This window comes from Thermobia domestica, chromosome 7 (genome assembly GCF_964235325.1).
Source record: "Thermobia domestica chromosome 7, izTheDome1.hap1.1, whole genome shotgun sequence".
NCBI lineage: Eukaryota > Metazoa > Arthropoda > Insecta > Zygentoma > Lepismatidae > Thermobia > Thermobia domestica.
In genome coordinates, this window is record NC_137460.1 from 51120243 (window position 1) to 51147228 (window position 26986).

General features: G+C 37.0%; 1 protein-coding gene across 1 annotated transcript in view; it reads left to right on the forward strand.

The window, feature by feature from the left end:
- The first annotated feature begins 484 nt into the window (after positions 1–484).
- LOC145688871 (hemicentin-1-like) overlaps positions 485–26986 on the forward strand; it is a 71538-nt gene continuing 45036 nt past the window's right edge. Inside the window, exon 1 of the mRNA XM_081763038.1 lies at positions 485–824. Coding sequence (XP_081619164.1) covers positions 587–824 — 238 coding nt within the window. The 5' untranslated portion in view covers positions 485–586. The remainder of the gene's footprint in view (positions 825–26986) is intronic.

Here is a 26986-nt window from a genome sequence, read left to right on the forward strand (position 1 = left end):
GGGGGAATAAGCGACATTTCAAATATAGTTTCAAATTTTGCTGTAACTATTCTAAAAACTCTATTTTATTTTCGATATTCCGAAGTACAATTTCTTCTAGGGGGGTGAGCGCCCCACCTTGTCCCCTTAATGGGCGCCCTTGGAGAGCAAATACAAACCATTGCATTATTAGCTCATAGGCCACCACTGACGTTTTTATAAAACTTTAATGTTTGTTTGCTCATTTCGGGAACATCTCTTTCTACGAATGCTCCTGACAAGTGTTGTGACGCATGTCAGTACATGTGCACTACAAAGAGGAAAGAAAATAAACGTTTTTATTGCTGGAAAGAAGTTGTGTAACATGATATATTACTTTGCAAACAAAGGAATGCAACTTCACCGCCTTTGTTCTTTGCGTTAAAAGGGGGAAGACAAGAAAGCATAGAGGGCGGTCACCATATGCCGTAGCAAAGATTTACCGACCGAATCGGCTGCTGTAAGAGGAACTGCAAGGCAGGCATGCAGTACCACACCACCAGAAGTTAAGTTAGTTGGTATCAAGTGCCTCTGGTTGGTGTGTGGTGGAGTGTGTGCTAGTAGTGAGATGGAGGCTGTGCTGGTGTTCCTCGCACTGTTACTACTGGTTGGTGCTCAACAAACGGAACGGGAAAGCGAGATTCCCGAAGGAGCAGCCACTCTGGCTTTCGTGTTTGATTCCACAGGGTCTATGTTCGATGACCTACGACAGGTGAAGGAAGGTGCTGCTAAGATTATGGCCACTATGCTGGAGCGAAAGGAAAAACCTATTTACAACTATGTTCTCGTTCCTTTTCATGACCCAGGTCAGTTTCCTCAAGGTTCTAGTTCCACTCTATGAAAATAATTCTTATTTCAGGATAATATTTGAATGTTGAAATGAAATTGAAGATTTTGTTTAACATCCCATTGTTATACTTTGTAGACTACATATGGGAGTGTAGATGCGGAGAAATCAGCAGAACCGTAACGATCATGAAATTGATCTGGAGTTGAACCAGAGACCATCCGCGTAACAGGCGATACCACTACGACTGAGTTACCATGCTCTCCTATTTTAACTTCGGCATTCACGAATCGTACTGTCTGTGATACTGCGATCTTTTCTGAAGCATAAGTTTATGAATTCGATACCTGATCATGCCATGTGATGGAGCTTCTATGATGTATTAACATCCAAAGTTATATTTTTTGGAGTAGTTTTAAGTTTCATTCCTCTGTGTCAATCAGAGAAATTTGAAATTGTTACCTGCTTATCTCAGTGGCTGATCTAGCCTAGAGCCGAGGGGAGCTAGGCTCCCCAGTTTTTTGAGTGACAAAAATAATTGAAGTTATCGTTTATATATTTTTGAAAGTTCACTATAAATTTCGGATGTACCTATCATAGACTGGGATGTTGCTGCCCCCAGGTTTTACCTTCTAGATCCGCCCCTGTTGCCTCCTGTTTTAATTAATTTAAAAGGCAAAACTGAACAACAAAAATAAATTATTTTTCCATTATAATCATTATATCTATAATAATTGCGTGTTTACTTTTTTGAAGGTGCAATGCAATGTAATTATGGAGAAAAAAAATCTGGAGTGGTTGAAAACTTTTGATTGCAGGGTAGTTGTTAAGCACGAAAATGCGGAGAGAGGACCTTATATTTTGTTACTAACTTAATTGGGTACAGCATCTATTTGGCAAGCGCGAGTCAGGGCCGGATTAAGGGAAGGGCTTAAAGGGGCTGTAGCCCCGGGCCTCCAGGTTGACAGAGGCCTCCACTCTGATTAAAATCTCAACTGGCTATCTAAAAAGAATCATGAAGACACAATCTTCATCATAAAATAAAATATGACCAAAAATATGAAACATATTCCCTTAACTTTCCTACTGTACTTTCACAGAAATGTATTAGGTGAAGTCAGCAGGGGCCGCATATTGTTTCTAGCCCCGGACCTCTAGATAGGTTAATCCAGCCCTGGCGCGAGATCTTGTTTGTATCTCCGTTGAATCGATATCCATAGTTTTCTCTATAATTACATTTTTATCCGTTAATTTTGTTCTAATACAGTAGTTCTGAATCTTTATATAATTATTTTACTAGGAACGGAATCGGAAATTTCATTTTATGAATTTCGGAAAAAATCCGGAATTCAAAACATTCCGGAATAAAAAAATCCGGAGTTCAGAAAGAAATCCGGAATTTTTCCGAAATTCGAATTTCCTAAATTTCGGATTTTTTCTGAAATCCGGAATTTTCCGAAATCCGATGTTTTTCCGAAATTGGAATTTTTCCGAAAACCTTAATTTTTTCGAATTCCAGAATTTTTCAAAAATCCGGAATTTTCCGAATTCTGGAATTGGCCATCATTAATTTGTAGGTGAACATATTCAACAAAAGCAATAAATTTCAAACGTCATCAACAGCGACTATCATTCCACCAGGGGCGGATCCAGAAGGCGATCGGGGCGATCGCCCCTCCCCCAGAAGAGGAAATTTTCTTGTTTTATATATATAAATAATATCTATCCCAGAGTTTGGAGCCCTTAAAAGTACCATTATGAGGACCCCCCCCAGAAGTCGGTCCATGGATCCGCCCCTGCATTCCACGCTAACAAAGTAATGAACACAGTATTCAGAATCATTAAACAGAAAATTTACGTACTCTTACAGTAGTAATAATTTTACATTTTGGCATTTTTTAAAAATCTACTCTAGACAATTTTGCATTACTATCGTATATGAAAATTAATAACAATTTGAATTAACTTCTGATTGTTTGATTTTAATAGGAGACTAACAATGATGTAAGTTCTAAGCAGTGGTGTTATTCTATTTTTTAACAAGTGGTTCTGTTATATATATATATATATATATATATATATATATATATATATATATATATATATATATATATATATATATATATATATATATATAACCGGCATGAATGCTGTACCGTACGTCAAGACAGTGACATAACATGACAGGTTGGAACCTTTGAAAGCAGAAGATTTAGTATTACCTGCCGAACGTCATGGGAACAAAGGATCTTGCATCGTTTGGCCTAATCCTCGTTTCGCCTAACCAATTAGCTGACATTTTTATGGCAGATGAATGATAAGATTTGTGCCCGCCATTTTAGGCGAAATAAATATCCTCGTTTGGCCTAATCCTCGTTTTGCCTAAAATGGCGGACTACAGAAAAATTCGCGGAAGTAAGACTGGAGGTAAATTTCGAAAGATTATTCCCTGCTATATGAAGAACTGAGAAATATTTTATTTCCCCAAAACTAATTTGTAATACGAGCATTTGCTTTAGGGAAAATGCTTCGACATTTGTGTTATGGTTATTTTTCTTTTTCCATTTTGAGAACATTAACATTCGATATAACTTTCATTTAAACTTAACGCTCTCACAGCATCTATAGTGGCTATATTTCAGATGAGAAAAAAACAAATTATACATACTTTATTCCCTATTATTAATTTCGTTTGAAGGTGAGTGTTTTAGTTTGCAGTTTGTTTCCAAATATCTGATATTGTCAAATGGTACTGCTAATAAGCATCTTAAAGGAAATATAGTTAGCATGATTATTAAGAAAATATGGATTTTATATTTCTGTTTCGTACTAATGTGGATGCTGAAGTTATACTATTGTAGGTCTTGCTGGTTTTTCAGAGGATTTCATTCCAATTTCAATGCTTTTTTTAAACTGTTAATCCATTATAAGAGATCCTATTGTGATTATTATTTTAATTAATATGATATTTGAAAACGTTTCGAGCTAGATCTGACAAAAGATATCTAAATTAGCTCATAAAAATGGACAACTGTGATTGAAATGAGTGATTTGGACAAATCGCTCTACTGGCAAGTTGATCTTTGCATAATTCAATAATCCAAATATCTCAATGTGTTAGTAGGGGGTGCGGTGGCTCAGTGGTAGAGGGTGCTTGGGGTCTCTGATTCGATCCCTGCTCACGCCGTGTGGACTTTGTGGTGGACAAACACGGTGCTCGTGGGTTTTTCGGGATTCTCCCGTTTCCTCCCACTTTCTTCATTCTACCATTCCCGTCAAATATCGTGGACAGGCATTCGCACAATCACAGATAAGGATTTGTTTACAATTTCCAGTTTTTGGCCAATCCAATATTTGTTTTGCCAATCCAGTTGTTTTCAGTATTTGGTTACATCTTTCAGGCGTGTCTATCGTGTATTCAAGTAACTGTCCTTTTACTTTTCTATAAATAATCCTTATATTTGTGTTTAAATCTTAATTACTGTTCTTAGGAAAATGATTCGTTATATATTGTTATTGTATAAATTGTTATTTAAAATAATATTAAGTTTTAAAATATTAAGTTTTAAAAGCTTCTTATTTGGATGCATGTTTAAATGAATCCCAAGGTGAAGTCCGGGTAGGAAAATTTTTGTCCACGAGCTTTCACGTCGAAAATGGCCTGAAACAAGGAGATGCGTTGTCGCCATTATCATTCAACTTTGTTCTGGAATACGCCACAGGGAAAATCAAAGATAGCAACCAGGGCCTAGAGTTGAACAGTATTCACCAGGTTATGGCATATACAGTGGAGTCTCGTTAATTCGAACTTGGATAATTCGAAATATTGGATAATTCGAACAGAAGTCCATTCCCCTTGAAAACTGTATTGAAAACAATAGTAAAAAGTCGTGGATAAATCGAACTTTTGAACCTAGGTTTTGGATAATTCGAAGTAAATACAGTTGAAAATTGTTAATGTTGGACAGATGTAAACAGAGAAATACAGTTTTAACGTGTTTTCAGTTATCCAGATGCAGCCATAGAGAAGAGTAATACAAAGGATAAATAGAAAATCTATGTAATGATAAAGATGAAGGTGAGTTGGGGAAGAAGTAAAGATAGAGAACGTATGCCAATCTCCGGTTGTTTCAGAATTGGCTGAAAATTTAAGATGAATTATTGATAAAGTCAACCAAATGTTATTAATATCGTATTCCACGCAATACATGAAATTCAAGATATATTGACCGTACAAAAACAATCAAATTTAAGCAAATGAGGTTTACGACTTCTTAAAATTGAGAACAGAATATTCAAATTGTTACTGGTGTTTAATTGTTTGGGCTATTCAATGTATGTTGTAGTGTTGTACGTAAATATATTTTCCATTGTACACGTAGTTTGAATTATGTGGAATCAATGTCGTTTGTTAGTTTGCGGTATTCGATCACGCAAATAATAAGCTGCTTTAAAGGTAAAGTCTACACCATATGAATATGTTTTTGATGCACAGTACTTCGGTTTGTTTGTTGTTATATATGTGAAAATGAATGTCGTTGGATAATTCGAATTTTGGATAATTCGAAGTTTTTTCGTGTCCCCTTGGACTTCGAATTAAAAAGAGTCCACTGTACTGATTATGTAAATTTAATAGGGGATGACAGGAGAACAATAGAAACAAATGCAGAGATTTTATTAAAAGCTTGCAGGAACATGGGTTTAGAAGTAAATGCAGAGAAAACTAAATACATGGAAATGCGTCGGGACAGCCAAATACGGCAAATTATGGATGCGTTAAAATATTAAATAATACTTTTGATAAAGTGGATAACTTCAAATATCTAGGATCAATATTAACAGACGAAAATCATGTTCACGAAGAAATTAAATGCCGATTAAAAGTAGGGAATTCGTGTTGTCGTCGCGAATTCTGTCGAGGGATTTGAAGCTTAAAATATATAAAACGATAATCATACCTGTTGTTCTATATGGTTGCAAAACATGGTCGCTTACTCTGAGAGAACATAGACTGAAAGTATTAGGGAACAAGATCCTGAGACGAATATTCGGACCCCAAGAGGAACGGAAATAGGGAATGGCGGAAACTTCATAACGAGGAACTACATAATTTATCCGGTTTACCCAACATTGTTAGGGTCACTAAGTCTAGGAGACTTAGGTGGGTAGATCACGTAGCTAGAATGGAAGAAAGTAGAAATGCTTTCAAAGGCTTGACTGGAAGACCAATCGGAAAACGACCATTAGGAAGACCTAGGCGCAGATGGGAGGACAATATTAAGATGGATCTCGCAGAGATTGGAATACAAAGTAGAAACTGGATCCAGTTGGCTAAGGATAGAGGTCGGTGGAGAGCTTTTGTGAACGCGGCATTGAACCTCCGGGTTCCATAGGTCATAGAGTTAGTTAGTTTCTTATTTGGATGCTATGTCGTATTGCATCCATTTAGAATGTTAGATAACTGAAATGCTAAGTTGTGATTTAGTTGTTTACTTTCAATGCAAACCTTATTTTTTAGTTACTCATTTTACATTAAATTTTGGGAAATAAAAGTAACGTTCATTCTGAAAAAAATAATAGGTTTCTCATTTTCCTTTCAACATTTCTGAGAATTCACTAATGAAAATAAGGGTAATATTTTATTTGTTCTTTTGTTTGAATCTCATTTTTATGCTCCAAGGCTAAGAGAGGTGGTGATGATGATAACGAACGAAACTGGTGGAGTAAAGAAAGTGGAGGGAAACGCATGAAGCCCAAGATAACCCTTACACATAATTTGTAACGTGCACATGAACATGGTATTTCATTCGATTTAAACATATCCGCTTTTTGTGTAATTATTAAGTCATATGATGTTCCGTCATAGATTTTTTTGTAGCGAGTGAATTTCACATGATACTGGAATGTTTCCCAGTATTTGCTCAAATCTTATAAATTCGAATGCAGGAAATGACTACAAAGCTCTTCCACTACTTTCAACATTTGTATTTTTTATTGCAAAATGTTCTGAATTACATTAAGGTCAGATGTGCAAGAACACATCTGAAAGAAGCTCAAGATAAACAAGTATTCTTTATACTCTAGCAGTTTTTTATACGTCTCTGCTTCATTTATAGTTTTGTCGTCTCAATACATTACAATTTGAATTTTCTCAAAGCACTTAACCAACTAGTTTTTTATTATTATTATTATTATTTGCGTTGGTGAAATAACTTTTGAATTCAAATTTCACTCGTTTGACATAGCCTACTACCGGAACGTCCATAGAATAAGTCTCTGATTAAGATTGCTACGTCTCGGAGATGGTGTAAAAATTGAACAAATTTTAATGATACTAATTAAGGATAATCCAGAGCTGAAGACATGCATGATACAATCAAATTTAACTGGTGTGCATAATAGTGAATCTAACATCCTTATTGCATAGTAGTGATCTTTCTGTCTCCCGGACGGACTCTCTCTCCCATACAGATATACACACATACATTATATATAGGACATGGTAAATACATAAAGGAGTTTTGCTAATCCTAACTGCTTAAAAATATTGACCGCGGGTTAATATAATATCAATATTAATTTAAAAATTTGCATTTCTTTCTAGGGAATTTTCTTTTGTAATTTCCCTCTACTTGAATTTCCGGGATTTTTTATTGTCCGCCATTTTAGGCGTAACGAGGATTAGGCCAAACGAGGATCCTTTTTTCGCCTAAAATGGCGGACTGAAATATTATCATTTATCTGTCCTAAAAGTGTCAGATAATTGGTTAGGCGAAACGAGGATTAGGCAAAACGTGGCGACACGGGAACAAAGTACTGAAGAATAGATATTTACTGTTTCATTTGAAATTTTCATTATAACAGTTTTTTTTTTAAATAATCCTTGTTATTTTACAATTCTTATGTAATTACTTATGGTTGTATCTAATATATGTATATTTCATTATAACAATTATATACAATATCTACAGTTTGGCCCGGAAGTGTCTACAGTAATATATTGTAACAATTTAATTGTAACTTCAATTATTGTTTCATTGTAATTATGCATATTTGTTAATATAAATATATATATATATATATATATATACGAGGGTCATAGCAAAAGTCATGGCAACTATTTTTTTCTCGAAAATGGTAACGAATAGAAAAATTCTGAAATATGCAAATGGAAGGTTAGTTCATATGTAAAGATTACATGTAGGGAGATGGATGAACCCACAAACCACCATAAAGATATAGCACGAGAGAAATGTTTTTTTTTTTTTTTTGTCGTTTCAAACGTGTATTACTGTTAATTGCAACAGTACAAAATAGTACAGGGCAGGAATAGTAACCTGTGACATCTTAGAGCATCTGCCATATTTATCAGACTTATCACCTTGCGAATATGACATACCAAAGCTGAAAGAGCCATTGCGTGAAACACGCTTTCGAACACGTGAAGACTGCTACAACAGTCACGCGTGAGATAAGAAGATTCGCTCAAAGTGAGGCTATGGGTGGCCCTATTCAGTGTCTTCCACAGCGTTGGCAAGACCACTTCGAGGGACTCCAAGATGTCACAGGTACGTATTTCTGCCCTGTACTATTGTGAACTGTTGCAATTGACAGTAAAACACGATTGAAACGACATTTTGTTCGTCTTTTTTCTCGTGCTATATCTTTATGGTGGTCTGTGTCCATCCATTTCCTTCCATGTAATGTTTACATATGAACCAACCTTGCATTTGCATATTTCAGAATTTTTTATTCGTTACCATTTTAGGGAAAAAAAAGTAGTTGCTATGACTTTTAACTATATATATATATATATATATATACAGAGAAAGAGAGAGACAGACAGACAGACGTAGTAGATGAATAGATATAACTCTCATAGGAACAACCCATACAAGGTAGACACATGCAAATTTTTAAATTTTTTTACTGGATACCACATGTGACAATTAAAGACTACACAGCATCCTAATACAAAGTGGTGATACGAAATTAGGTTGCGCTACGAATATCTTGGATACGAATTATCCAAGATAGACGGTTGTCAAAAAGTATTGGAAAAATTTTCGTCCAGCAAGGATCGACAATTATTATTGATAACGGTATGTATGTGTTCCAAATGAAAATAACCCTTACCACTACACTCGTGTAAACCTAGTTTTCATTCTTTATATCTGAGCGTTTGAGATTAAGAAATAAACGCTTATACCGGTACCTTGTTCTTAAACCAAAGATAGTTAAACTAAGATTTATTGTTCCTGGGTATAACTGGGTAAAATTTACTATTATGTCTGGGTATAACAAACAGTTCTTCAAACTCGAAATATTTTAACAACCGGTTCTAGCGAACCGGTGTGAACAGGCTGAATAGCACCACTGGTTCTAAGTGTTTCTATATTCCAATTATCGTTCTGTTTCTAGCATTAATATATTACTGAAATATTAGTGGTTCAAAACACTACAAAATGAAAGAAAGGAAAGAAAGAAAAAGAAAGCATCCAAACAATAGCATTTATGTTTTTTCTTTTAAGTTTACCGAGTGAGCTTACGTGAATTATTAGCGTTCACGCTTCCCAATAGAAAGGTCTCGAGGGGCACGGTAGCACAGTGATAAAGCTCTTATCTCTGGTGCGTAGGGTCTCTGGTTCGTTTCCTGGCCAAGTAAGTTTGTGAGGACAACATCGTGTCCGTTGATTTTCTCGGGGTATTCCCGTTTCCTCTCACATTCTCATTCCACCAATTGTTCCATCATCATTAGGGATGTGAAATTTTCGTTTTAACGATAACATCAAAAACTTGAAAAATGCAAAGTAAAGTATATAGATATACGTAAATATATGATAGAAGGCCGTTTTTTGGCGTTTTTAAATCGCGAAATAACGTGAATTTGTTTTTTTTTTTCAAAATAACACCGAAATTCACTGATAAAACGATAGATTTAGCGAAATCGCCATGTTGGCCGGTAATAGTAATAAAATAACAAAAGTTTCCTTTGCAACAAAATATGATTCACAGAAGACCATCAGTGCTGTTATTTTTAGAGCGGTTGATTATTGAAAGTTTGCCCCTGAGATTTTGCTGCCTGTGCTCTTGAAGCAATATCGTTGCTCCCATCCAACGATGATTCTGAAATATATTTTTTTCAGAATACAACTCCGTAGTTACGGTAAGGAGGCAAAACCTTAAAGAAGAAAGTGTGGGAATATTGACAATTTTGTCCTTTAAAAAATAAGAAACATCAAAGAAACTATAAATTCGTCATTAAGGTTGGTGTAAAGGGACAAGTTTTGCCAATAAATGTCACTACAGTCTTCGAATCTCTCTCATGTATTTTTTACCTTTCACGAAAATTGACAATATCTCTTACAAATTACAGACTTCAAATTTTTGAAGAAGGAACTTCATAACCTATCGAAGGCAACAATCCGTGCCGATTTCTTATTTAGAATTTTCTTCATTGTTGAAACACTTATATTGTTAAAGGTTTGGATATCCCTTTCAACAAACAAGCCATTTCAACAATGAAGAAAATTCTAAATAAAAAATCGGCACGGATTGTTGTCTTCGATAGGTTATGAAGTTCCTTCTCTAAAAATTTGAAACCTCTAGGTTGAAATTTGTAAGAGAAATCGTGAGTTTTCGTGAAAGGTAAAAAATACATGAGAGATACGAAAACTGTAGTGACATCTATCGGCAAAACTTGTACCTTTAAATTAACTAGTGAAAATGTGTTGATAATTATATGAATTGCGTTTTAAATAAGTATATTGTAAATTGATTTTTTTGAAGTGAAGAAAGTGTTAAGAAACGCTATGCTGTGAATTGCGTTTTAGATAAGTATATTGTGAACTGATTTTTTGAAGTGTAGAAAATGTTGGGAAACACTGCAGTGTAGCTTTTAGACGGCATATATATTCAAATCATACATTAAATAAATCCAAGTTTAGGATATTGAACCATTTTTTCTCAGATGGTAAGTCCAAATATATATATATATATATATATATATATATATATATATATATATGGCTCCTCTTAGTGAATAACCGGTTAAGTCGACTTTTTTTTCAAAATTGAGATTTTAAAGATATAAGCTTCTATTGGTGAGTTCTCCATAGTGTAGAAACGGTTAAGTCGAATTCCTAAAATTGACGAAGTTACAGCATGTGTATAACCAGTTATTTCAAAATTGACAAGGTAACTCGAGTTAACTCGTTATTAATGGAAATATTTGTTTCGTGAATAACAAGATAAGTCATTTTACCTGTTTGTATCCGTTGTAATGAACTTTGCACTGAGCGTGAATAAGCGGTTAAATCGAGATGACCTGTTATAATAAATTCGTATAATACATATTACGTTGTTCTCATGTAGATATAACCTTTTATGTTAACTAAAAGCGGAGACTGTGTGTCACATTTCGCTTTCCTTTGATGCCTTTGTTTACTTTCTAAAGAACCGAAAGCCGATATGTTGCAAATATTATTGCAGCTATCAAGGGTGCCGATCAGATTGTTGATGTGTTGCTTGTAGAAATGCAAGCAGAAACATTCATTCCAGCGCATTGTGCAGAGTGTGAAGTTTCGTACTCCAAGATATCTCGAGCACAGGAAGCAGTACGAGTGAATATAGCTTACAATATGAAGGTAAGCACATTTCTTTAAATTACTCATATTACATAAGACGCTGTAAAGTCTTAGGATAAAGAGAAGTATGTAATTATCATTCACATCTTCCGGTTAATAAATAATATGTTTGTTTGAAGGTTTAAGGGTCGGCTATGGTACCATCTTGATATTTGTTTGGTAATCGAACTCAAGATCTCTCGAATACGAAACCAATGCTTTGAATGGGAATGCAATGCTTCAATACTAGCCAATTCTATTATTGAAATAAAGCTTTTTTAAGTAATGGATTAATGAATGTAAAAGTTAATAATAATAATAATAATAATAATAATAATAATAATAATAATAATAATAATAATAATAATAATAATAATAATAATAATAATAATAATAATAATAATTAATTTAATTTAATTTAAAGAAATAATAATAATAACAAAGCTGCACTAAAATGAGTACCAACTAATCCGAATGAGACTATCACAGGGTTATTGCGAAGTCAACTGCTCAAAGAACCTTAACATTTGTTACTGTTATAAATACTGATTTTCTTTTAATTAATACAACATATTTTTCTTTGTTTTCAGATTCTGGAAGCCTGGTGAAGACTAGGAAACTAATATCTATCCATACAGAAACTGTTTGTGATGACTCTCGATCGAATTTGGACTTAGACTCTGATGACAGCACAAGAGATCCAGATTTTCATGTAAGCTATTCGTCACGTAGCGACGAACAAGTGATAACGTCCAGAAAACAAGTTGGTCGTAAGAAGGAAAAAACAAAAGATGTAGTTGCTCCCAAAGACTTTAATTTGGAGAATTTCGCTTCTGTAGTAGATACAGTCTGCACACAAACTGGAAACGCAAAGTTAGAGTGTGGAGTGATTTCCATAAATCTACCGCAGTGCGTGCAAAAAAAAAAAAAAAAAAAAAAAAAAAGTGAAACTTTGAATCCGTTACCTGAGAAAGTGATCCAAAAGGAAATAAAACGACGTAGTAGAAAAGAGAGAGAAAGAAGCAAAAGACTAAGAAAGGAAAGGCATGCATATATCACAGAAAAGGGGAAGGAAGTTCCGGCAAGAAAGATGAGTAAACTTACTGAGTGTAGAATGAAGTGTGTTAGTAGATTCACAGAAAGTGATGGCCAATTGTTTCAATGAGTACTGGAAACTAGGTTCTCGTGATAATCGTGCTAAATACGTGAGTTCTTTAATCACTATCAAAGAGAAGAAAACAGAAAAAATGTCCGGTATGTAAAAAGAAGACACGTGAGTGTCACTGTACGTATAGTTTCATTGTGAAAAATGACAGACATCCAGTTTGTAAAACATGCCTTCTAAAAACTCTTGTAGAAACTAAATCATTTTTGAGTGCGTTCTTCAAAAGAAAAAGCAGTCACACGCTGGAGTGGTTCCTGAAGACTTGAGAGGAAAAAGAAAACATCAAAAACAGTACCAGAAGAGAAAGTCCAAGATGCGAGGAATTACATATCGTCTTTTCCAAGCTACGAAAGTCACTATTGTCGCAAAAGAACATCCAAAAAGTTCTTAAGATGTACCGATTGCATACAGAAGGAAGAAACAACCCTATTTCACTCTCCCTATATTCTAAGCACTTTCATGAGTTGAAATTTGCATTCAAAAAGCCAAAAAAGATATTTGCCACAAATGTGATTTATTGGAAGCTAAAATTAGAGCTTCCGAAGAAGGTAACTTGGAAGAGGTTATTAGTGAACGTACCGAACATCACACACTCGCCGAAGAAGCGTACAGCGCTAAGCGAAGGGACAAGGAAATCTCTAAAGAAGATAACACAAAGATGACTTTTGCTTTTGACCTCCAGCAATGCCTCCCTATTCCTTATTTAACATCATCTGTGTCATTTTACAAACAATTACTATGGACCTTTAATCTAACATATCACAATCTCGCTTCAGATGAAGCTACGTGTTACATGTGGGATGAATCTGTGTCTGGAAGAGGAGGTAATCAAATAGCATCATGTCTTTACCAACAAATACTGAATCTATTATCTCATGTTCAAGAAGTGACTTTCTATTCTGATACTTGTGGAGGGCAAAATAAGAACATTCATGTAGCATTAATGTTTATGTATGCCCTTCACAAGAAAACAGAGTTGCAAGTAATAAACCACAAGTTTCTAGTAAGTGGCCATACCCATGTGGAATGTGATACCGATCACTCAATAATAGAAAGGGAAAAGAAACGATCTGGCATGAAGATCCATCACCCTCATGACCGGATGCATCTTGTACCCACAAATAACAGGAAGTTACCTTTCAATGTGATTTCCATGAGAAAGGAGGACTTTTTTTATTTTAGCAATTTATGTAAAGGTGACGGTCCATTCGTATTGCGAAAGCTAAATGAAAACAGGGAAAATTTTCTCTGGCACCCTGTGCAGTGGCTTCAGTATGAGAAGCATTCCTTCCAGTTTAAACAGAAGCACTCATCAAAAGACGAAGATCCGTTCCCGATGCTGAATTTGAGACGACGGCGAAAGGATTCAGAAATGCCATCATTGTCCTTGATCCATGAAGATCCCGTACCCATCAGTAAGGAAAAGAAGAAGGACCTTCTGGATTTGCTTACATTGATAGATCCTGTATTCCATGACTTTTAAAGAAATTTACGAACATCTGATGAGATATCCGAAATCGATCCAGACTTAGAAGAATTTGATACGGATCCTTGAACTTATTGTATTCATTACGAGCATGTGTGTTCTTTTTGAATTCCATTATGTGAACAGTGTTTAACCATTACATTGTATTTTTTTTACATGAAACTGGGAAGATAAAAAAAAAGTATTGTGTCTGAACAGTTCATGATTCAAAGGAATTATTATTCAGATAACTTCCACTGTTTTAAACTTAGTGAGCAGTATTGAAAGAACTGTCAATTTTAGGAGTAACTATTCAGTACGAAATATGTAATAAAACTGTTTTGGTAACATTTACTATTCGCATTTTTAATATTTTACAGGTTTTCACTATATAGCATACACGTGCATAACCAGGTAAGTAGGTCAATTTCGCAGTGCATAAGCAGTCAACTGAATAAAACAGTGCAAAATCACACTTCATTGTTGCACATTCTGGATGAGATTTTGCAACATAACACATCCTAATGACATAACTATATCGTCAAAAAATTGAGTTGATTTGGGTATATTCATACTCACAGGAACCAGTAGAACTTTCAAACTTCTCTCCTGTAAAATTAACAATTCCCGACTTGACCGGTTATTCACTAAGATGAACCATATATTAAATTAAGATGTCAAAATTTAAAACTATTCATTTAATTTTATAATTATATTTTATTTTAATTAGCTTTCACAGTCCATTTTCTCTATGTTTACAATATAGTTGCTTTTCAAAATCATTACAGAATAAAACAAATAACCCCTATTTTCTTGTATTAAATCGCGAAAAATAACACCGATTTTGGGGGGGGGGAAATAACACCGATTTCAGGGATAAAATAATACGAAAACTTCACGTCCATAATCATTATTTACTTTTTTTAATCATCCATCTCCTTTAGCCTAACAGGAATAATACGTGGGACCAGTGGCGTAGGGAAGGGGGGGCCGGCCCCCCCCAAAGGGGTCCGACAATGTACTTTGGTACTTTGATGTTTGTAATTTTTTATATATTTTTATGTTTATATATTTTTTTGTTTGTAATTTTTCTATATGTACCTATAACAGCACTTGCCCCCCCCCCCAAACACACATCCTGGCTACGCTACTGCGTGGGACGTTAAACTGAAAGATTTTATTTTAAAGAAGAGTCTCGAGTTAGAATTCTGAGGCAAGTTATTCTGACAGGGATTTTTCCAGGATTCTTAACCTCCCTCCTAATCAATCCCAGTAGGACCAGTTCGACTTCTTTTCAAATTTTTCTTCACCTTGTTAGTGATCAGCGTTGAGTACCCACACTACCTTTATCTTTTAGCCCATTGATTTGTACGGAAATAACTTCCATCTTTCCTTTGAAATAAAGTGGAATTTTACCGAAGTAATTTTATTGATATATTCTTCAAGTTAAGGTTAATGTCTACTTTTTTTTTGATCAAAGGATTCAATATATTTCAATCAAAAATTTTCTTGTACGCCTTATATAAGGAGAACTACATACAGTGTTGCCAAACCCAAACTATCAGTTAACTCAGTATGATGTGCTTATTCCGTAGAAAATACGAAAAATCAGCGGTCGTTTAAAAATTTTGTGCCCCTGATCCAAAAACTAATTATTGGCCAAGATCGCAATCATTTTATTCATTTTTAATTTTCGTAATTCTTTGTTTCAAAATGAATTTCTATTACGACTAGGGCCGTGCCGTGGGGTGCGAGCGGGGCGACGGCCCCGGGCGCCGAAGTAAGGGGGGCGAAAATCCGGGAGGAAAAGGGAAAAAAGATAGGAAAAATTTCTTGGAATATATGTATGGGGGCGCTGTCGTATACTCTCGCCCCGGGCGCTGATTTTCCACGGCACGTCCCTGATTACTATATATTTAAGTAGATTTGGAGAAACAAATCAGTAAAATCGAAAAATAAAATTTCGAGTTCATTACAAAGAAAATAGGAAAATAATTACCCCTATAGCTTAAATCAAAGGGCTAAAAGCATAGATGAATCAATTATTTCAACATAGTTAAAATGTTAGTGTAAAATAGTCTTTGTATCTGAAACTTTGTTCATGAACATACGGCAAGCCGGTAGCCAGCCCAAAAATGTAGCGGGGGGCGGTAGAAGTTAGGGGGAGCCCCGATCCAACCATATTATAGTTCATCACCGTATTATGTTTCCTTTGCAAGCCTACCGTGAAAATTTTAGGGGGGACAGTAAAACTTTAGGGGCCGACTCCCCCTATTCCCCCTTGGATAAGGGACTGATATACAGGTATATATGAGAAACAAATTTAAGTATATGTAAGGAAATTATGTTTTCCATTCAAAGAAAATTAACCATTTAATATGTGATAAAATATTATGATTGATATCGGATCCCAACCTGGAGGCGGAGTTACCTTGGTAGATTCTACAAGCATCAACGCTGCAGCAACTTTAGAAAATATAATTGGACTTAGGGTATAATGTGGAATCAGTTGATTCATCGAAATGGTTAATTAATCTCTTTAACAAGTTATTAATAAATTTGTTTACTGTTTATACTTTCGAGCAGCGAACGTAAAAAGAAATTTATGTTTTAGTGAACTTACACGTTTAATGGTCTCTGCATGCCCCAAAAGAAGATTTTTTGGGGGAGTGTCCGTCTTTCTGTCTGTTCGTCCAGGTGTAAATAAGTTCACTCATCTAAAGACCACACCGCAGAGGGGTCAGTTTGTCGTGAGTCAAGTAGGTCATGTGGGCCAAGATTTGTGAGTGAATCAGTGGGTCAACAGAACGTGACTCACTGAAACCCACCACCTACCGTCCCCACTCTGACCCACCGACCCACTCTGCTCAGGGCATTGACATAAGATAACGGGTATTTCCGTTTGACATGAGAAGTTGAAATTTGGCATGGTCGCAATTTTCCGGGACTAACTAACCCATAGTAAAATTGCTAAAAGTGAATATTTTTAATTTTTAGAAGGTCTAAGGGGGATGAAGAAACTCGCCATGTTATTTAAATGGCCTTGTTTTTGGATCCATAATCTTATGTTATAGGTACTTGAAATTGGAATAAAACTTAAAATTCGGTATACTTGTACGTTTTCGTTAGTGTTAACTAAGTAAATTACTAAAAATAAAAGAATCCAACTGTAGAGTGGTTCAAGGGGAACTGAAAAATCTTTCCCATGTTCTTTATATGGGACACCTTCTATACCCCAAAATGTTTAGGGACTTCCGGCAGGATTAGAATGATGAAGTTTGGCTTAATTGTAACATTGCGAAAGTGAATATTTTTAATTTTTAAAGGGTCTAAAGGGAGGATGAACAAATTCCCATGTCGTTTAAATGGGCGTTTTCTTGCACTGAGAAAAATCCGTTATCCGTACAAATATACGGAGTCCTTATGTTTACTGCGAAATCAGTACGTAGCATACATTATCCATATGCTACATACTTTTCCCGCTTAGATGTTACATCACGCCGTTGACATCTAACAGTCTTCCGTATATTACATACATATAGTATATTACATACGTCAGCTGTATGTTACGTCCGTCTGTATGTGAGATCCCGACCGCCTACATACAGTTCTTTCGTTAATGCGGAAAGTACGTTTATTCGGAACACTTGTACGGAGAGTATGTGTAAAACATACTTTTTCAGTTATAGGTTTACTGTACGTTAAGTCCAAAAAACTACAGGATTTACACATATATATACGTTTTTACGTATGCCACATACGTTTTTTTTTTTTTTTTTTTGGTCAGTGTGGGATACAAAATCTTATCTTCTAGATAGTTAAAATACGAAAAGAAACTTGACGTTTGGTAGAATTGTGGGTTTAAGAGGTGCGAGGCCATAGGCCGAGTAAACGCGGAGACCAGGGGGCGAAGCGTTCAGCTGTGCCAAATTCAGGAAACGTTAACAGCAAATGCACGAAATTCACTCTTGATGCAAAAGTTGATGCATAAGAGACGCGAGGCCGTAGGCCAAGCAAACGCTGGAGTCGGAGGCTAGTAGATATACGCGGGTTGGAGCAAAAATCATGGCAACTATTTTTTTTCTTCCAGATATGTGAGCGAATCACAAACTTACATGTGTCGTGTGGAAGTTCTACAGGCATAGTGTGTATGCAGAACAACAGATGGCTCTGTGATAGCTGGTAGTAGCGCAGCGAGGGCTGTGAAATCAGTCAGTTGGTGAGTGTCGTGCGAGATGAAAGTAACCCGTTTTGAACAGCGCGCTTACATCAAAATAGCCGTTCTCTGAGGGAGAAATGCGATGGAATGTCACAGTGAATTAGTGGAAGCCCTTTGGAATAATGCCCTACCATACCGCACAGTAGCACGGTGGTAGGAAAGTTTCAGCAAGGATGCGTGTCGACCAGTGATGAGCAACGTTCGGGACGACCTGTCAGTATGCGGACCGACGTGGCACGTGCCGTCATCGATCAGCTCCTGGATGAAGACAGACGATGGACGCTACTGGAGTTGGCGGAGGCAAGTAGCATCGAGAAAACCACCGTCCACAGGATATTGCGTAATGAGCTGCAACTACGCAAAATCGCATCGCGGTGGGTACCGCATGCACTGACGGAAGTTCAAAGGTAGATGCTCTATGCAATATGCTCCGACCACCTTGCACGCTGGCAATAGGACGGCGATCAATTCTTGTCACGAATAATCCCCATCGATGACTTTTAGGCCAGGGCATACGAACCAGAAATGAAACGTCAGTCCGCGGAGTAGCGACATGTTGGATCACCAAGAAGGCAGAAGTTCCGTCAGAATCCTTCCCCAGTCAAATTGATGGTGATCGTCGCGCATGACGTCAGGGGTGTCATTATTTGCACTTTGTTCCACATGGCAGAACAGTGACCGCACAGTACTACAGGGACTTCCTGGTGCGACAGGTACGACGTGGCGTTCGGGAGAAACGTCCGTATCTTGTGGACAGTGCAATAATCCTGCACGATAATGCAAAACCACATAAAGCAGAGTGTGTAGGGGAGCTACTGCGATGTTAGAGATGGGAAGAATTGGAGCACCCACCGTACTCTCCTGACATTTCGTCCTGTGACTTTGATCTCATTCAAAAGATTAAGGAACCACTACGTGGTAGGCGGTTTGCAACACGCGAGGACATTGCTAATGCTGTGCGCGAACAACTGACCCGATTCACACATGGCGCGGCAAATGCTGAGGAGGATGGTATTCAGCGCCTCCCACATCGTTGGTAGCGTGTGGTGCAAGTAACAGGGAACTACTTTGAGGGTCTTTAGGCCCAGATTTGTCATGTCAACTGTATGCGTATTGTGTTGTCAATCTTTTGCACCGTGAAGGCCATATTACCCTGTATACTACCGTAATAAATTAGTGTGTTACGATATTTCAGTGCTATTCATTTCCACACATGTAGTTAAAACCTTGCCCTTTCGTCTGTATATCTCATATTTCCCAACCGGACTGGTATCTTCAAGAAAAAAATAGTTGCCATGACTTTTGCCCCAACCCTCGTATATAGAGGGTGTATCTTTAATGATGGGCCAAACTTCAAGGGATGATGGAGAATGACAAAAGAAGTTATTTAAGTTAAGAAGTTGTTATCTGAAAATGCGTCAGTACTGAGCTATAGCCCGCCGAAAATTTACCTAGATCGAATAAATATGAATAGAACTAGAGAACGAATTGTCGGAGAAGGACGGGGTCAAAGGAAATAGTGCATTATTTGACCTGGAGATTTGATTCATGCTCAAATCAATGAGGAACAGTGGCGGCGAAAGGGGGGTTCATATGACAGCACTTGTTGAGAGTGGAAACATTGGGTAAAACGTACCGGAAGGATGGAAAAGGACACAGAAAAGAAATCGAGAGACGGATCTCTATTTCGGAAATGCAGCAATCCCGAATTATAGCCCGAGTTATAGCCGCCGAAACTGCGATTAACTAATACAAACGAGCGAGAACGAGAGAACGAATTGTCGGAGAAAGGTTGGGTCAAAGGAAAGAGTGCACTACTTGACCTGGAGATTCGACTCATGTATAAATTGATGAGGAACAGTGGCGGCGTAAGAGTATGTTCACATTAAATGGACATATTCTTCGTGCCGGAGGTAAATACCCGACGTGGAAGCTGAGTTGTAATTCTTGTACGTAGAACCGTTTGAAATATCGGGAGAGAACAACATAAATACAGGATGTACTCAGTGATATTTGTTTGGAAAAACATGGCTGCACTAGCATCGAAGTAGGTTGAACTAGCTACCGATAGTACAAATGGAGGTGAGTTATCAGCATCATCATCTACTAGACTTGGCGACTGCTGGCCACAAGAGAGCTCTTATACCCTACAACTCGAACATTGATGATATGTAAACATTACCTTTTAATCTCATCCTTGAGGCATTGTGGTTACGTGGTAAAGCACCCAGATCTCAATCCAGGAGTCCTGAAGTCGATCCCAAATCATGTAAGGTTTCGCGTTCGATGACATCGTTGTACTGGTGTCTCGGGTTTCTCCTAGTTCTATATTCCACCAATTATTGTAAATATCAGCAGATCTGATTTTCAGTAGCCTCAAGTTGCGTTTTATCCCTTTTTCCTGATGCTGTGGCAAGTACAATGGTCCACACACAATATTGCATAAATCTTTTCTTTAAAGCCCTATTTAGTAACCCACAACAAAACACGCCTTGTGTTGTTAAAAGCATCATTCGACATCTATCCTTGCTTGAATATCACACGTTTCCTACGCTGTTTGCTGCACACCAACAGAGCAACAACAATTGTCACTGTAGCCGTATACTCGCTGTATTACAATACTCGGAGGTCATTTACGTCATCGTTTGACAGGCCAGCGTTTCGTTCACTAAACTGAAGAAGTCGTGTTTCTATTCCGTGGGTAGTCTCTCAGTGTCTATACCTATGTGTTGTCTGTGCTTTTAGTCGGTAGCTGGATTAGTGCGGGAGTGAAATGAAGTTCACGTTTGAAGAACTTGTAGATATGGTGATTTTTTATGGGCTAGCTAATGGAAACAATCATGCACTACAAGGTTGTATCACAACAGGTATCCAGACAGGCGACATCCAAAGTACTATATGTTTCCGAGGCTCTTTCGGCGTTTTGGGGAAACGAGACACTTGCGCCCATTACGTCACGACCGCGGAAGGAGACGAACAACCAGGACTCCGGATCTTGAAGAAGAGGTTCTTGATCATGTGACAAAACAACCTTCGACAAGGACTAGAGCATTAGCACAGAAGTGAGGGTTGATCACAGTACTGTTTAGAGAGCATTCCGTGAACAAAAACTACACCCCTATCAACCACAGAAAGTTCAAGACCTGCATCCTACAGACTTCGCACCCCGTGTGGTTTTTAGTGAATGGCCGGTGCAGCGCTATTTGCACGACCCGCGGTTTCATGCCGCGATAGTCTTCACAGATGAAGCCTGTTTTTACGAGAGGGGGTGTATTCAATAGCCGGAATAGTCATGTGTGGGCCGACGAAAATTCCCATGGTACCATTGTGCGTGGACATTAACAGAGATTTGGGGTAAATATCTGCGCAAGCATCGTCGATAACAAGCTTATAGGATCATATCTCTTACCACCTCGTTTAACTGCACCATTGTACGCATTGATCGTGCAAGAAACATTCCCTGAATTATTAGAAGATGTACCTCTTGATGTTCGTCAACGCATGTGGGTTCAGCATGACGGCGCTCCAGCACACTCGTCAGTGCCTTGGCTATTCCTTCCTGCATAGATGAATCGGAAGGGGAGGTGCTATTTCTTGGCGGGAACGATCTCCTAATCTCAACCCAATTGATTTCTTCTTGTGGTTATGTAAAATCTCTCGATTACGACACACCTGTACAGAACTAAGAAACCCTTCTTGCACAACTCCTCGCTGTCTGTGATATCGTTACGAAACCAGGCATCTTTGAGAAGATGAGATAAAACTTGATGCCTTGTCTGTATCGAAAACAGGGGACGCCATTTTGAGCACCTGCTGTGAATGTAAGTACACTTGCTCTTTCTACCAATATAATTTTCAGTCTTGTCTTGCCTTAGTATGTGTCGTCCTCCATTACCATACACGCAATGTACGATTGTTGCACCCGACCTCACACGTCACTCCGTTGTCGTTTATTACGTGCATATTTCTTGCCCCAAGGATCCTGCTTCCTAGGATCTCTCTTAACCTTCGGTGATATCCGGGCTTTGAGATTCCACATTTTGCCACAATTTATACAGCTTTCGTGACGCCAGCAAATCTCCTCCTGTTTTGTTATGTCCTCTTAAATCACTGTCAATTCTCAGCCCTTTTCCCAACGTTCCGATAGTAATACAGTGCATTTCTGTAATTCTTCTCTTGCGCCGCCACTGTTCCTCGTCGATTTGTGCATGAATCGAATCTCCAGGTCCAATAATGCACTATTTCCTTTGACCTAATCTTTCTCAGACAATTCGTTCTCTCGTTCTCACTCGTTTGTATTAGTCAATCGCAGTTTCGGCGGGCTATAGCTCGGGATTGCTGCATTTCCGAAATAGGGATCCGTCTCTCAAATTGCTTTCTGTGTTCTTTTCCATCCTCGGGGGACGTTTTACCCAATGTTTCCGATCCCAGCAAGTGCTGTCATATGAACCCCCCTTTCGCCGCCACTGTTCCTCATTGATTTGAACATGAATCAAATCTCTAGATCAAATAATGCACTATTTCCTTTGTACTGATCCTTCTCCGACAATTCGTTCTCTAGTTCCATTCATTTTTATTCTATTTAGGTAAATTTTCGGCGGGCTATAGCTCAGTACTGACGCATTTTCGGATAACAACTTCTTGTCTCAAATAATTTCTTTTGTCATTCTCTATCATTCCTTTAAGTTTGACCCATCATTAAATATAAAGATACACCCTGTATAAAACAAGTTGCATTATTCCCGAGAAATGCATCCCTTCTGTGACACTTCTTCTTTTTTTGTACAAATTAAAGGGTTTTGACGAAGCTAATGTAAAGACGATCTGCGAAGAAGTTTATAAAAGATGAAATATGAAGTATGGAGGAATACTTACCAAAAACTTCTCCCATAACAGTCAATGCAGTGAATCGACTCCTAAATATATGCAATCATTTATGTGGTATTCTTCTGAAAGATTTTCCCTAGCCATTAGTTGCAAGGACGACGACCCGTTGCCATGAGCCAAAACCCTGACTCAGTTCTTGGAAAGGAGTATTTATATGTCTCACCGTATGACGGTGCCCATGATTTAAGAGACAAGATCAAGCCTGACAAATGTTGTATGTTGTTATATTGTAGGCCTACAGAAAACTGGATCCGACACAATATTTAAAAGACGTCTATTCGTAAAAGCATATAACAGAAACTTCCAGTTACAGAGAGGATATTTTAAGCATTTTATTTTCAACATTTTTAACATAGTAGCCTATAGCTCATCAGAAGTTTACTTTAAGAGAAGGGTAGTAGAGCAAGCGCAGTACAAGGCTGCACCATTGATAATAATGCAAGAATATAATTTTCTATAAAATAGTGACTATGAAGTTCTTGGGACTGTTGGTGACGTTGACTGGTACAATCTGCCTCACAAAACTGGTTCTAACTAATTGATTTATTAAATTCTAAAATTCGGTCCCGAGTTCGATAACCGGTGGGAACACTCGGTCGAAAAGTGTAACAGCGTTATCAGACTAGCCTGAGTGAACTTTTCCTTGGTTTTCCTCATTCACACCAAACAAATGCCGGGATGGTACCTAACATACAGTTGCCAGGTCGTTTCCTTCCTTCCCCATTCCTTTCTTCCTCCTCAATCTCCGGGCAGTGTGATCGCCGAGTGACGTCATCCCTCATAAGTGTGACGGGCTAACATGGCCATAGATGATGAAAGCCCAAAAATCTAATTCCTAATCTTAATCCTCGTTTACCTTTAAGACGGTGGAATATTTAGCAAGCTTTACACCAATCATACTATCATTAATAGGACTAAATACATTTAGATTTGGGTATTAATATTCGTCTATCCGAAAAGTGGGCAAACGAAAGGAAAGTTTTAAAATGTATAGAATTAGAATTCTTGAGTTAAGAACGGTTTTAACATATAGCGTACAGCGAGGCAAAGGCTTGCAGGAGGGGGACAATTAGTTTAAATAAAGTTGCATGGCCAAAGGGTTAAAATTGATTACAAAATTTGCCTCAAGGCCAGTTAAGTAACTATGTTAAAAATATAAATTCAACAGTTGTTCTGTGTTGCATGGCCAAAGGGTTAACATTGATTACAAAATTTGCCTGAAGGCCAGTTAAATAACTATGTTAAAAATGGTTCAATGAAGGCCAGTTAAATAACTATGTTAAAAATAAATTCAACAGTTGTTCTGTTTGGTACACTCATGGCAATGACATTTATACTCATGTAGGAAAACCAGGACCGCAACTAGGGGTAAGCAAGCGGGGCACGTGCCCTGGACACATGGTTGGAGGGGCGTCTAAAATGCCCCTGTAAAACCACGATAGATGTCCAACTATAGTGATGTAACTCGTAGAAGTGAAGTATTTATCATTGCATTCTCAATAAATGGATAAGAAGGAAGATGTGAATCTACCTTTAAAAAAAAAAACAAATTCTCTTTCAGTTTTTGTTTAATAAAAATGCAATATTATAATCGAAAGCGACAAACTTCTATAACTTCCAGTTTCAATAGATATATTACCGCCGAGATTTAATCTTTTTTTCTTTTTTTTGCTATTTTAAATAATGTTTCTCGCTATCTATTACCGCTCGTTCTCTATGCTGATCAATATATATAAACTGGAAATGACAGTTCCTGGAAATGACAGCAATGATAGTATCTACAAAACGTTATTACATGAGGTAATGATTGTTTTCAAGAACTTTCGTGTAGTGTCTTGAAATTGAGGTCTCCCCCCAAAAATGGCGTCATAAACTGCACACCCAAATTCCCGGTCTATAAGAAAAGATTTGGGACTGGTTATTAGTTCATATAATTACGTTTTGTAAATATTATTTGATTTACTGTCTACATTTTTGATAGCTTTCATTGTTTTAAGTTATTCACATTATTATTATTATTATTATTATTATTATTATTATTATTATTATTATTATTATTATTATTATTATTATTATTATTATTATTATTATTATCAATAATAATAATAATAATAATAATAATAACTTAGCGAAAAGCCTCAATATCAAAATAACGATACCGGTAGTCAATGTTATTCCTTCGGCCTACCGTGTTGAAGTCCACCTTCTCAAATTTTTCAAAGATCTTTATATATTTTAATTTTACCATTCATATTTCGATTTTACTTTGGCCAGACTAAATTACCTCTAAGAAAACCTGTTCTTGGGACCTGAATTTATATTAAAAATTTCGTGTCTCCCTATCTCTGAACCGTTTTTACGTCGATACCTGTCGACAGATAGATGGGCGTACGCACGTAGGGCTGATGAAATGGGACACAAACTTTTCGTGACTCGTCACCAGGAATACCCAACAGTAGTCAGTCCATCATTGGAGACCCATTACCTAGGGTACTCCAATCTGACTCAGTGACCCTGAGAGACCCGATGTGACGCGAAGACAACAACATATCATCATAAACATGAATAATATGTTTGAGGGTACTCATGCAATTGTAAGAAACACGATTTTCTCCTCTCTTCTCACTAGATATAAGTATAAATTTCTTTTTCTCTTGTTATATGTGCCTGTAAGTAACTAAAACATTCGACTGCACGATAAACTAATCAGAGAAAAGAAATGCTGGATGCTTTTTTCATGAGGGATCGTGAAAACTTATTCCAGCAAGCAAAACCAAAAACTAATTGCATAGAACAAGAGAGATCCCGCTGACCCAAAATACGCAGTTTTCTTAAATCTTTTTGTATAGTCTGTGTTCGGAGCCACTACATTATTTTTCAGTATGAGAATATGAATTTCATAAAATTATATTTGAAAAATTCAAAACATGGAATCTTGATTAAGAAATGTCAAAATCGGAAGCTTGTAGTAAATATCATTAATCGACTATAGAATTCTGCAGTGATGTCCGGGTCACCGGGTTATACTAGTTCCAAGAAGCGAGACCCAATTTGGGTGACCCGGACAAAAGTCATGGCCCAAGTGACCTATGTTACCCGATGACTTGTGCTATCAGCGGTACAACAGCCGTCGTGTAAGATTCCCATATTTATGCGCAACAGTCTAAATATCTGACTCCACATCTTTTTCGGAAGTCGTTCTTTGTTTATCAATAAACGGAATTATTATCAAATAAATATAAATCTTCTCATATTGCTTGTATGTACACACTTACAGTTTAATCCATATATGTGTATATAAAAATGAAAGGGACTATGTTTGTGACTTAAGAGGCCGTATCACTGCGAAATTAAAATACCGCTAATTTTTACAGTAATTACATGATATCTTCAAATAGATAAAAGATAATCAAAGTGTGGAACAAGATTGCTTTAGAGAATATTATTTTGCATGAGGTACCGTTATTACTAATCACCTAGCAGCTTTTCGTTTTCAGCTATTTAGAAACGCGAAAATAAATGCCGATTTTCTAAATGACTGGAAATCAAAAGGAGATAAGTGACTCGTGATAACGGTATTTCATGTAAAATAATATTGTCTAGGGAGCTCTTGTTCCACTTTTTAATTATCTCTTATCTAGTTGAAGATATCACACAATTACTGTAAAATTAACGGTATTTTAATTTCGCAGTGATAAGGCCTCTTAATAACTCTTTAACCACCCGACCGATCTCGATGAAAATTTCAACATATATGAAGTTGGGGCCTGGGATGTTTTTTATCATTTCACTTTGACGGTGCAACTTGGGGGAGGGGAGG